Raw genomic sequence first — 13,951 nt, 5'->3', positions numbered from 1 at the left:
AAAAATCATAGACTAGAAAGGAAACTAAATCTTTAAAAAAACAACTCCGTCCCTTTCCTATGTATTTCTAATAAGTTAAGAGAGAACAATCCTCCACTTGCCTCCTTGAAGTTTATCTTATAATGGACCCCAGCATTTTGGCAATCTTAGAGGTAGCGTAATGGTAGCATAAGATCTACCATTTATAAAGATATTCTTCTAGTGGTCTAGGCTGTAACTTTTGTTCTCCCTAGTTGTCTGTCATACTGATCACCGTCTACTTTGTAGTTCATTATCTACCTTGTGGCAGTTGCTAAGTAAAGAAAAAGTGCTTGATTTATAGCAGGAGCTTAATAAATGCCTGGTGAATGAGACAATATTAAACAAGGTAATATACTTGAAGTGGCATATATCTGAGCTTTAAGATGTATTGTATATATTGAGAACTTATGAATATAAAAAATTTGTGGAATGAATGGGTCAGATTTAAATTAATCCCTTTTTAAAAAGAAGGATCAGATTTTATAGTTAAATTTGACCGTAATTGGGAAATGGTTTTTAGTAGTTTATTCCTTTTAGCCTCCAGAAGATATCAGCTGCATTGCATGGAACAGACAAGTCCAGCATATTTTAGCGTCAGCCAGTCCCAGTGGCCGGGCCACTGTATGGGATCTTAGAAAAAATGAACCTATCATCAAAGTCAGTGACCATAGTAACAGGGTAAGTATATGATTGATTTATAACAAACATGTTATGTTTCTGCTGTAGGTATTTCTATATTGTTTGTCCGTGTTGACAGCAAATCAGATTTTTATAAAGGCAAATCCTGTCTTTTCATGGACCAATCATGTTGGAATGAGAAGATTTTTCCTTGGGGAAAATAATAAAGTTTCCAATAAACCATGCTGGATATTATTAATAATGAAAGGAGAGATTGTTAATTAAATAGCTTCTTCCCTGATATACTGATTGTTTTTATTGTATTAGCTGTTTCAAAGTATTATAGTAATATTTTATCTTTAGCTTTCTCTAGAACACACAAATTTTTCCTGCTAGTAATTGTGTGACTATGAACTTGTAGTTGCCAAACTCCTGGCTTCATCTCCTCTCATTAAGTACTGCTAAAGTGAGCTAATATTCTCCTACTTGCCCAGTAGATGTAGCTGTATAGCACATTAAAGTTTTGACCTTACAGATTCCTTAATACTGTGTGACAGTGTGCTATAAAATAATTTAGACATAATATAGGGCCTTATTTTGTTTGTTTTTAATTACATTATTTAGTTTGACATTTTTAGAAATAAGTTTGCCTAAATCCGAGAATATATATATAATTTAACTATAACAGCAAAAAACTATTTAGAAGAATATTTCATCAGGGTATTGTTTTCCAATGAATTAGGAATTTAAAACAAGTTTCAGTTGAATAAAGCATTTCAATAAGCATTTCAGTCATCTTCTGGAATATTTAGTGGGACCTAAACTTCAGGTAATTCTCAATAGTAATGTTAACTTATTCTATGTGAAAATTTAAATGGTAGTTGTTGCTTTAGACATTTTGTCTTGGTTTTTTTGGCAAAATAGAGGAAAGGTGTGGATTTTTTTGTTATTATAATCTTTTATCTGTTTTCATTTTTCTGAAAGTATTAAATTTAAATTTATATAAAACTTTCCTCCTAGTTACAATTTTGACAGGTAAACTCATTTTTGGTACAGAATTATTCTGATCCAGAATGGTGATGTGTATTGAATAGCGAGATGAATTGAAAACATTCAACCTTTTACTTTAAAACTACTGTTTTAAGACTGTTTAATAAAATTTAATCGTTTTATTTAATCATTTAATCAAGAAGCATCATAGCTTGACATCTCCAAATGCAGGCTGTGAAGATAGTAGGGTTCAAAATTTAATAGTTTTAAGTTTGGGTTTTTTTTTTTTTTAAATAAACTAAGCCTGAGCTGATGTTTTCTACTGTTTGTTTCAACAAAGGCATATTCCTCAAGCTCATTTTGGCTCTTCATAAAGTAATAGGATTGATACAGTGTGAGCCTTAACTATCTGCAGATGCATTGCTCTGGGTTGGCGTGGCATCCTGATGTTGCGACTCAGATGGTCCTTGCCTCTGAGGATGATAGATTACCAGTGGTCCAGATGTGGGATCTTCGCTTTGCTTCCTCTCCACTCCGTGTCTTGGAAAATCATGCCAGGTATCATGCTGCTCATCTAAGGAACTTGATTTGTTTATTTGTAAAAACATATTTACTTCTTTGAATTATCAGATAATTATTTTTAAATTAAGGAATCTCCTTTGTCTCTATCCTGTAAAAGTTAAATGGTTTTTATTTGAAGCAGTAGTCATCTCATTTTCTGTTCCCAAAAATTCATATTATAACAGTACAAAAATGTGTTAAAGGATTTTCCACTACTTATTTCATGTAATAATTAATAGATCAAATTTCCAGTATATCACAGCACTTTGGGACAACTCATGACATTATACAATTTGATCTTTATTAGGGTCATCATGCTTATGAAGAGTCTTCCATAACATTCAGTGACAAGCAACAATTGAAAAGTTTGTTTTATTTCTAAGTTTTTATTTTAGTTTAAAAGCATTATTGAGAAATTAGCTGGGTTATTCTGCTTTCAATTTTAATAAATGTGCAGATTTTCTACATAGATGTGAGGGGTAAAGCGTGCAACCCTTGGTCTCGGGGTTATGGAGTTTGAGCCCCACCTTGGGTGTAGAGATTACTTTAAAGAAATAAAATCTTTACAAATTAATAAAAATTAAAAAAATCAAAAGATATGAGAAATTACTTATGTGAATTCTGGTAGCATTAAATTTAGTTGGTAATTTGGCACATTTCCTGTCATTGATATTCAGGTGTCCAGGGGTTTATACATATTTTTTTCATGGTTTTAAACAAGAAACAAATCTCTTTTAATGGTAGTATTTTCTAGGGCACCTGGGTGGCTCAGTCAGTCCGACTTTGGCTCTGGTCATGATCTCATGGTTCATTGAGTTCAAGCCCCATATTGGGCTCTGTGCTGACAGCTCGGAGCCTGGCGCCTGCTTTGGATTCTGTGTCTTCCTGTCTCTGCCCCTAGACAGCTCACACTGTGTCTCTCTCTGTCTCTCTAAAGTAAATAAACATTTTTTAAAAATTAAGTCTTGGGGCGCCTGGGTGGCGCAGTTGGTTAAGCGTCCGACTTCAGCCAGGTCACGATCTCGCGGTCCGTGAGTTCGAGCCCCGCGTCAGGCTCTGGGCTGATGGCTCGGAGCCTGGAGCCTGTTTCCGATTCTGTGTCTCCCTCTCTCTCTGCCCCTCCCCCGTTCATGCTCTGTCTCTCTCTGTCCCAAAAATAAATAAAAAACGTTGAAAAAAAAATTAAAAAAAAAAATTAAGTCTTTTTTTTTTTATAATTTTTTTTAATGTTTGTTTATTTTTGAGAGAGAGAGAGACAGCGTGTGAGTGGGTGAGGAGCAAGAGAAGAAGACACAGAATCCGAAGCAGGCTCCAGGCTCTGAGCTGTCAGCACAGAACCCTACGCAGCGCTCAAACTTGTCAACCTTGAGATCATGACCTGAGCTGAAGTCGGACACTGAACCGACTGAGCCACCCAGGCGCCCCAGTCTTTTTTTTAAACATGGTCTTTCAAAAAGCAAAAGTTTAAATTTGATTATGTCCAATTTATAAGTTTAAAAAATATTTGTGTTTTTTGTGACCTATCAAAAAACACTTTATCTAACTCAGTGACACAAAACGTTTCTCCTGTGGCTTCTCCTAGAAGATTTATAATATTAACTTTTTAAAAAAAATTTTTTTTAACGTTTATTTATTTTTGAGACAGAGAGAGACAGAGCATGAATGGGGGAGGGGCAGAGAGAGAGGGAGACACAGAATCCGAAGCAGGCTCCAGGCTCTGAGCTGTCAGCACAGAGCCTGATGCGGGGCTCGAACCCACAGACTGTGAGATCATGACCTGAGCTGAAGTTGGATGCCTAACCAACTGAGCCACCCAGGGGCCCTGAAACAAACAAACAAACAAACAAACAAACAAACAAATAAAGCTAACTAGCTAGGTAGCTAGTTAGCTTGCTAGCTCTAATATTTTCTAAGTACTTTGGGGCTTTCTTTCCTATTTAGGGATATATACACTAAAACTTTAAATCCCTTTTCTCCCACTGGGAGAAGTCTTAAAGTTTGTGACCTCTACTTTAGCTTTAGGAGAAGAGTGCAGTAAAAATGTAATCCTATTCAGATGTTATGCTTCGATCAGCTTTTTAGTAAAGAAAGGATGATTCTGAGAAGTCTTAATATTTTTCTGTTAGATAAGGTTTTATTCATTCATTTAACACATACTTCTTGAACATGTGCTCTGTACCAAGCACTGTACTGAGATTCAGTAATGTAACAGACAAAAATCTCTGCCCTTGGGGAACTTACATTATGGTGGGAGGACAACTAACATTTATATAACAGGTAAAATGTACAAACACTTTGAATGTTAGCTTGATTAATTCTCATAACAAACCTGTGGTATAGATCCTATTAACCCATTTTACAAATTGGAAATTGAGGCTCAGCAAGGTAAACTTGGCCTATGTCACATAACTAGTCAAGTGCTTACTTCCAACCCAAACTTTCTGATCCCAGAATCCATGCTCTTAACACTTTATTGTACTGCCAGTTTTAGGAGTGATCGTAATTTAGCAAGACAGAAAACCATACTGAGTGCTAGGAGCAAATCAACTCTCTAGTTTCTCAATTTTCTCCTTCTAATATATGCAAGAGTTACATTATAGGATCTTTAAGGTCCCTTCCAGCTCTATAATTCTGTGATATTTTTGTCTTTAATACTTAGTAAGAACCTAAATGATCTTTAAAATGTGATATTAAATATGTACAGATTTCTTTCAAAGTCATTCCTGACATGCCTTAATTCTTGACATGCATGATTAGATTCTAATGGGAGGACTGATATAAAGTATATTATTGATACAATTGTGGAAATTTGAATATAGACTATATATTTTTATTTAAAAAAATTTTTTTGATGTTTATTTTTGAGAGAAAGGGTAGACAGAGCATGAGTGGGGGAGAGGCAGAGAGAGAGGGAAACACAGAATATGAAGCAAGCTCCAGACTCTGTACTGTCAGCACAGAGCCTGATGTGGGGCTCAAACCCACGAACCGCGAGATGATGACCTGAGCTGAAGTTGGACACTTAACCAACTGAGCCACCCAGGCGCCCCCAGACTATATATTTTTAAATGTTACATATAAATAATAAATATTTTCAGTATGTAATTGTATTATGGCTACATAGAAGAATGTTTATATCCTCAGAGATAAGTGTAGGGGTGACATGTCATAGTATCTGCAATTAACTCTCAAGTGGTCAGTGTATATATGGGGAGAGAGAGAGAGAGAGAGAGAGAAACACATTAAGTAAATGTGGCCAAATCAGTGAGTCAGGGTGAGGAATATAAGGCTGTACATTTTACTGTCCTTATAATTTTTACAAAGATTTTAACTTTTTATTTTTAATTTTTTTTAACATTTATTTTTGAGAGACAGAGAGCATGAGCATGGGAGGGTCAGAGAGAGAGACAGACAGACAGACAGACAGAATCTGAAGCAGGCTTCGGGCTCTGAGCTGTCAGCACAGAGCCCAATGCGGGGCTCAAACTCACGAACCATGAGATCATGACTGGAGCCGAAGTCGGACTCCTTTTTTTTTTTTTTTTTTTTTTTTTTAACGTTTATTTATTTTTGAGACAGAGAGAGACAGAGCATGAATGGGGGAGGGTCAGAGAGAGAGGGAGACACAGAATCCGAAACAGGCTCCAGGCTCTGAGCCATCAGCCCAGAGCCCGACGCGGGGCTTGAACTCATGGACCGTGAGATCATGACCTGAGCTGAAGTCAGACGCTTAACCGACTGAGCCACCCAGGCGCCCCGAGTCAGACTCTTAACCGACTGAGCCACCCAGGCACCCTAATTTTAACTTTTTAAAAATATAATGTTGGAAGCAAAAGCCAATCTTAAACAATTTGAGTTTCCTATACTGTATTTCCCTGATTATGAGAGGATATTGAATATCTTTTCAGTGATCAAAGAACATACACATTCCTAAATTGCTTTCCAGAAAGATTATATTAAATTACACTTCTATTAGCAGTATGTTTCTCCAAAGCCTAAGCAGGAATCATTTGGAGACTTGGTTTTCTCAAGATTAAAAATTTCTTCACCTCGTGTTTTTTTTAGGGGGATTTTGGCAATTGCTTGGAGCATGGCAGATCCTGAATTGTTGCTGAGCTGTGGAAAAGATGCTAAGATTCTCTGCTCCAACCCAAACACAGGAGAGGTATGGGGAGGAAATGTTTCTCAAACTTACAGCCAGTATAATTTTATCTCTAGATGAATAAGAAATTTTCCATAAGGATTCTTTAGTGTATTATTAGAATTAAAGACAAGAGATGGAGGTATGTGTGAGATGTTAATCTAGCAGAGATTTTATCAGGAACATTATCTAAGCTCAGCTGTTTCTTCTAAGAAAATCAGCCACTGAAATAGTATATTTGAAATTAGTAACCATCTCCCACTCCCCATTTCCAATAAACTGTGTTTACCTACACTCAAATACTTCATTTGATTTATTTAACATGATCTCTGGAAATCGGTGTCTTCAAAGTTTGGGTCTTTTTCCTGCTTTCCCATTTCTGAAGATCCTGACTTTTGGAAATCAGTAAATGTATGGGTTTTTTTGTTGGTTTGTTTGGTTTTTGTTTTTTCATGTTTATTTATTTTGAGAGAGAGAGAACGTGCACAAGGGAGTGGCAGAGAGAGAGGGAAAAAGAGAGATTCCCAAGCAGACTCCATCCTCAGCATGGAGCCTGACACAGGGTTTGAACTCACAACTGTGAGATCACAACCAGAGCCGATGTCAAGAATTGGAGCCACCCAGGAGCCCAAGTAGATGTATGTTTTCAATCTCTCTTCTGAACTATACAGCAGGAATATAATACATCACAATATAATATTTGTCATATGTCCTACCCATAGAAATTTAGATGTAGGAAATTTTACCCCTTATTAAATATAAATGTCATATAAATATAACTTAATTGCTTTTAATTGCTTTGGGTTAAGTTAATGGGCTAAAAAAACTCTTAACTATTAAAAATTATTTTTCTTAGTTGAATGAATGGCTTCCGTCTTTTTCAGTATTGGGGAAGAGATCATAGATTTTTTTTTTTAAGTTTTTATTTTCACTCCAGTTAGCTAACATACAGTGTTATATTAGTTTCAAGTGTACAATATGGTAATTCAACACTTTCATACATCACCCTGTGCTCATCACAAAGTGCACTCCTTAATCCCCATTACCTATTTAACCCATCAAGACCATAGATATTACTTACAGCTTTTCAACTTTTACCTTCTATAATTATGATAGATTATTGTAAGTGTTTTGCTAGTTACTCTGATGGAATGCTAGCAAATATAAGATATCTTCAATAGGTTTTAATCTATAATATTAAGATAGAAACAAGCACTTTTGTTATTTGATTTGTGGTTTAAAATTTTCAGATGCAGTGATATCTGTAAGAATATAGAAACATTAAAGTTAGGGGACATAGGGGCACCCTGGTGTCTCAGTCAGTTAAGCATCTGATTCTTGATTTCAGCTCAGGTCATGATCTCACAGTTTGTGAATTTGAGCCCACGTCAGGCTCTGCACTGGCAGCACAGAGCCTGCTTGAGATTTTTCTCTCCCTCTCTCTCTGCCCTTTCCTGCTAGCAAGCATGCACTCTTTCTCTCTCAAAAAATTTTTTAAAAGTTAGGGGACATAGGAGAAAAAAATTAAAATAGTAAGTTTTGCCTCATGTGATTTGTAGACCAAATAATAAAATCTTGCATTTTATACTGTGCCTTCCCAAATGAGTTCAGAATCATGGAAATTACTCTAATATTCTTAATTATATGATTTGATAAAATGAATTTTTGCATATGACTAGTTGTGTGTGCTTAGAATTTGAAGGAATAAACTTTTAGTACATGCTGCAACTAAAAACTTTAGTAGATTTTTATTCAGATGCAAATTAGGAACAGACCAGTGATTCACATTTGAAGCTATGAGTCTTATCAACCTTAAGCCTTAAAGACAAGCAGGCTAGGGGTGCCTGGGTGGCTCAGGCAGTTAACTGTCCGACGTCAGCTCAGGTCATGATCTCATGGTTCATGGGTTCGAGCCCCATGTCAGTCTCTGTCCTGACAGCTTAGAGTCTGGAGCCTGCTTTGGATTCTGTGTCTCCTTTCATTCTCTCTCTCTCTCTCTCAAAAATAAAAAATAAAAAAATAAACATTAAAAAAAATTAAAAAAAAAAGATGAGCAGGCTAAATGCCTTTTCACTTAGTTGTTTTCTTATAAAGTAAAACATTCAAAATGTCTGAGTCAAATTTAAGATAATTTGACTTCTTTTTTTTTTTTTTTAATTTTTTAATGTTTATTTATTTTTGAGACAGAGAGAGAGCGTGAGCAGGGGAGGGGCAGAGAGAGAGGGAGACACAGAATCCGAAGCAGGCTCCAGGCTCCGAGCTGATAGCACAGAGCCCAATGAGGGGCTGGAACCCACGAACTGTGAGATCATGACCTGAGCCGAAGTGGGACGCTTAACCAAGACTTAGACACCCAGGCGCCCCTTGACTTCTTAAAACCATAAAACTTTTGTTCCTATAAGCATCAATTAGCATCACACTAACTTTGAGTTAGCAATAATTATTACATTGTAAATGTTTTATATCAACCATTTTTTATAGTTTTTCCATATTGTTTCCTTTTAAAGAAAACTGTTTATGCTAAATATGTTTCTATTTTGCAGTAATAAGAATGCTGTATACATGGTTTTGCTTGAGTAAAAGCCAAATTCTCAGTGAATTCTTCCTCCTTGAGGTTATTTTTTAAATTTGGTCTTCAAATAGTTTAATTATGGTTGTTTGGATCTTGGCAAGCAAAAGAGCAGAAGACCATTATCTTTGAGTTTAACAAGCTTACTATAATAGATTTTTCTGGTCTTTCAGATGCACCCACTACTACCATTTCAATAAAAACAGGAAAACCTTAGTTTTTAACACGCACTTCTTCTAAATTTGATTGAAACTTTGAATAAGCGTTATTATTTTTATCATAATAGATCATCAAAATGGGCTTCTAATATTTTAAACAAGTATTTATAATTTTTTTTCCTGGCTCAAGACTGTTTTTTAAAAGGAATTATTTAATTAAGCTGCACTTGTTAATCATATTAATACAGGTGTTTTGGCTGTAAAGTGGCTATACTGTTTTCTGACTTTTTGTTGTTGTTGCTTAGGTGTTATATGAACTTCCCACCAACACACAGTGGTGCTTTGATATTCAGTGGTGTCCCAGAAATCCTGCTGTCTTATCAGCTGCTTCCTTTGATGGGCGAATCAGCGTTTACTCTATCATGGGTGGGAGCGCAGATGGCTTAAGGCAGAAACAAGTTGACAAGGTAATAGAAAGCGTTAAGATTTTAAATCGTAACAATTGAAAAATATCATCTTATCATGGTATTATTTTGAAAATGACTTTACTATCAATGCTATGGATTAATTGGATAATTGTGATAAAAATATTTCTTGAGTATGACTTGAAAACATGTAATGTAATCTCATATAAATTATACTTGCATTATTTTTTTTAGCTCTCATCATCTTTTGGGAATCTTGATCCCTTTGGCACAGGACAGCCCCTTCCACCATTACAAATTCCTCAGCAAACTGCTCAGCATAGTATAGTGTTGCCTCTGAAGAAGCCACCCAAGTGGATCCGAAGGCCTGTTGGTGCTTCCTTTTCAGTAGGTGGATTTGTTTTTATGGTCCATAAGCACAAAGGACTTCTTTTAGTAAAGGGTTCTTATAGGATCACTCAGATGGAAGAAGATTGAGTGTGAAATATGTCTGTAGATTTTTCATTATTCAAAATGGTTTCTCAGGAAAAATAGGACCTACTTTGTTTTTTACTTTAAATTGTGGTAAAATATACATAACATAAAATTTACCATGTTAGCCATTTAGAAACATACAGTTCAATGGCATTAAGTACATTTACATCGTAGTACAACCATCACACTGTCCATCCCCTTATTAAACTTGCCTTCCTTCTCTCTCTCTCCTTCCTTCATAATTTTCTCTTCTTCATTTTTTTTTTTTTTAATTTGGAGGAAAGTGTATCTGTGTGTCCTCCTTCCTTCTCTTTATTCCTTCCAACTTTTTTTTAATTGCCAATTTCTTTTCTTTTTTTTATGGTAAAAATATGTAACAAAATTTACCATCGTAATCGTGTTTAAGTGTAAATTACAGTATGTTAACTAAATACGTTTGTTGTACAACAGATCATCAGAACTTTTTTATCTTGTAAAACTTAAACTCTTTTACTATTGAACAGCAACTGCTCGTTTTCCCCTTCCCTAGCCCCTGGTAATCAAATTTTACTTTCTGTTTCTCTGAGTTTGACAACTATCAATACCTCATATAAATGGAATCATGCAATATTTGTCTTTTTGTGATTGATTTGTTTCACATAGCATAAGGTCCTCAAGGTGTTGCAGCGTCTGACAAGATTTCCTACTTTTAAAAGGCTGAGAAATAGTCCACATTTTCTTTATCCATTAATTTATCTGTGGACATTTAGTTTGCTTCCACCTCTTGCTATTATGAATAATGCTGCAATGAACATTCATGTGCAAATATGTCTTTGAGATCCTATTTTCAATTCTTTTGGATATATACCCAGAAGTAGGATTGCTGGATCTTATGGTAATTCTATATTTAATTTTTTAAGGAGCCTCCCTACTGTTTCCCATAGTGGCTGTACCATTTTACATTCCCATCAACAGTGCACATGGGTTCTGATTTTTCCACATCCTCACTAACATGCTGTTTTTCAATTTTTTTAGATAATAGTCAATGGGTGGGAGATGATAATCTCATTGTGGTTTGATTTGCATTTTCCTAATGGTTAGTGATGTGGAACATCTTTTCATGTATCTGTTGGCCATCTGTATGTCATCTTTGGAGAAATGTCTGTTCACGTCCTTTGCTCATTTTTTAATCAGGTTGTTTTTGGGGTTTTTTTGTCACTGAGTTGTAGGAGTTCTTTATGGATTCTAAATGTTAACTCTGAATGTTAACAGATAAATGATTTGTAAATATTTTCTCCCATTCTGTAGGTAGCTTTTTTTACTCTGTTGATTGTTTATTTTCTGAACAGAAGCCTCATTTGTCTATTTTTGCTTTTGTTGCCTGTGCTTTTGGTATTACATCTATATCATTGTCAAGTTAATGACTTCAGCTTAGAAAAACTTCAGCTTAGAAGACTCTGGTAGATCAGAAAGAAGAAATAAAGTCCTTTCCTAAATATTCTTATTTCACTACTGCTTTTAAGTCTTGTATAGAACAGACCATTTGTCCAGTGTTGGGTTACTTTCTTCATACAACCTACAGGTAAAATAAAATTTCATTAGTAGTAATATTAATAGCTGAAGTGTATTTTTTTAATAGCTAAAGTATATTTATGTACTGTGTGCCAGACAGTGTTCTAAGCATTTTGCATATAGTAACATTTAATTCTCAGAACTGCTTATAAAATAGCTATTACTATTACCTCTGTTTTGTAGATAAAGAGAAGCACAGAGAAATTAAAGAACTTGTCTAATCTTACAGATATAAAGATTTTAGCTATTCTACTGTCAACCTAATCTGATGCCTCCTGTGCATAATGATGAGAGTGAGTCTGTTGGTGATAATGCCTAAAACTAAGATAGTAAACTTACATTATTTGAGGTGGCTGGCTGGCTCAGTCGGTAGAATATGAGACTCTTGATCTTGGGGTCATGAGTTCAAGTCCCACACTGCAGGTAGAGATTACTTAAAAAAACAAACATATTATTCAACTTCCCATCATTGTAACAGAATTTGTACACAACATAGAATTCTGTATATTCACTTTTACCAAAACTGAATGAATTATCTCTGCAGCTACTACTGAGTTCTTGATATCATTCTTCTATGAATCAGGCTTGGAACTTTTCCTTTGACCTCTTGTATTCATTCCTTAGGTCCAGATATTGCTCTCTTGATAAATCTCTTGGATTTAATTCTTCTTTTTACATTGTGGTTACTCTGCCTAATTTTTCATCTTTTCACACTGAGCTGTTATATGATTGCATGTCTATTGCTTATCTATTCCCCCTCCAACCTATACTACATACTCTAGATTAATCTTCCTAAAATAGACCTTTGATTATGTCACTCATAAATCCATTCTTTGGATTTAATTAGTGTCATCATTCCTGTTTAGTTTTCTCTACCATCTGTACTCCTGCCTTTGAATTTTTTCCTTTATGACTTTCCACTTTCTGTACTGAATCCTAACCATTCATCTAGTTAGTTCCTTCCTTCCCTAAGTAATTAATAATTTATTATTTTAAAATTGTATATGTACAAGGTTTAAAAGAAAACCACCTGTTCAGAAAAGATCCCCCAAATATAAGCTTCTTGAGGACAGACTCTCTAGTTCCCAGGTATGTTTTTAGTGCCTAGAATGGTGCCTGACAAATAGAAAGCGTTCACTATATATTTATCTTTGGAATGAGAAGTGAACGTCTTCCTCCTCCCCATTCACCCTCCTCTACTTACTAGTATTGGAGTATGATAAAGACAATAAATAACACTCTTTTCTTCCCCATATGAGTTTAAAACCAAATAAGAGAGATGGAGAATCAAAATATCAGCTTTAGTGCTGCCATAAGCTCGATTGGAGGCTATAGTTTAGAGGTGTTCAACCATAATGTACCTTTTAGCAAACTAGAACATAGACTGTGAGAGCTGGGCTGTTTTGTTTGCTTCTATATTTCCAGTTTCTGATTTGATGACTTTTTTTTTTTTTAGCTTCACCCGTGCATTAGGCAGCCTTACTAACCTAGTTACAGGCAAGTCCAAGTACTGGAGGGCTTTCTTTAAAGGTGCTGGCAGCTTATCTATATGGGCTATTGCTTTATGAAGAAAGGTACAAAAAGAAGCCCTGAAGAGCTGATGTGAGCATGTTGCATTTCTTTCCTGAAGAACATCAGTCAGTTCTCTTCCAGGAGAGTGCGAAGGACAGAAGAGGCTGGAAGTGTTCTTCCTCTGCTAGTTCCTCTTACAGAATGCAAGAAAAATGCCCTCTCTGTGGACATGAGGGGTAGAATTCAGTGTCCCCCTCAAATATCTTTAGGTTGCCATTGAAGTTTTAGAAGTTAGGGTTATTTTTGTGATTATCTTTATAAGTGTAAATAATATACCTAAATGTCCGTGTCTTGATATTATCAACTTCATATGGTATTAATTAAAACTCTTCTGTGCAGTATTAAATTCGTACATTTATGCTTCCTTCCAATTTTTCCAATTTCTTATTTCTACCAATTTTGGTAAATTACAGTATTTTTATATTGTTAAGACTTTAAAAATATTTTTATTGTGTTCAATATCCATATTTGTTTTGGTTGATTTGAAAAAATGATGACTAACAGGCAGCACTTACCATTATTGCAATTAAGTGACATTATATTATTACATAGAACCAAGTAAATGGGTAAATCCTCTTGTGAAACCCAGTTTAGGTCTTGGTTCTGGAGGGTGCAGTTTCACCAACTCCCCTAAAATTTGGGGAAACCTAGCAGTTTTGCCTTTCTGTAAAGTTCCATATCCTGTGTGGTATTACCTGCACCACATTTAGAACCTACAAGTGCCTATTGTTTCAGTTGTATTTTCATGTTAAATTCCATAAAGATAGTGGTTTATGTTTTCTTGCTATTTCCTAGAATGTGTGACATAACAAAAACTTTGCACATAGTAAACATTTAAAAAGATAAGTTTATGGGGGCACCATGGGTGGCT

The 13,951-nt window shown here is 35.2% G+C and overlaps 1 protein-coding gene across 19 annotated transcripts in view; it reads left to right on the top strand.

Moving 5' to 3' along the window:
• SEC31A (SEC31 homolog A, COPII coat complex component) overlaps positions 1 to 13,951 on the top strand; it is a 72,144-nt gene that overhangs the window by 17,587 nt on the left and 40,606 nt on the right. For all 19 annotated transcript variants that reach the window (XM_047090755.1, XM_047090760.1, XM_047090753.1 and 16 more), the window contains exons 6-10: positions 559 to 699; positions 2,045 to 2,187; positions 6,256 to 6,355; positions 9,364 to 9,525; positions 9,718 to 9,870. In XM_047090755.1, the coding sequence (XP_046946711.1) occupies positions 559 to 699; positions 2,045 to 2,187; positions 6,256 to 6,355; positions 9,364 to 9,525; positions 9,718 to 9,870 (699 nt within the window). The remainder of the gene's footprint in view (positions 1 to 558; positions 700 to 2,044; positions 2,188 to 6,255; positions 6,356 to 9,363; positions 9,526 to 9,717; positions 9,871 to 13,951) is intronic.

This window comes from Lynx rufus, unplaced genomic scaffold (genome assembly GCF_022079265.1).
Source record: "Lynx rufus isolate CCGP_SWC_20201006 ecotype Redwood Valley unplaced genomic scaffold, mLynRuf1.p SCAF_3, whole genome shotgun sequence".
NCBI lineage: Eukaryota > Metazoa > Chordata > Mammalia > Carnivora > Felidae > Lynx > Lynx rufus.
Note: the sequence above shows the minus strand (reverse complement) of the source record. Positions and strands in the feature narration are given on the sequence as shown.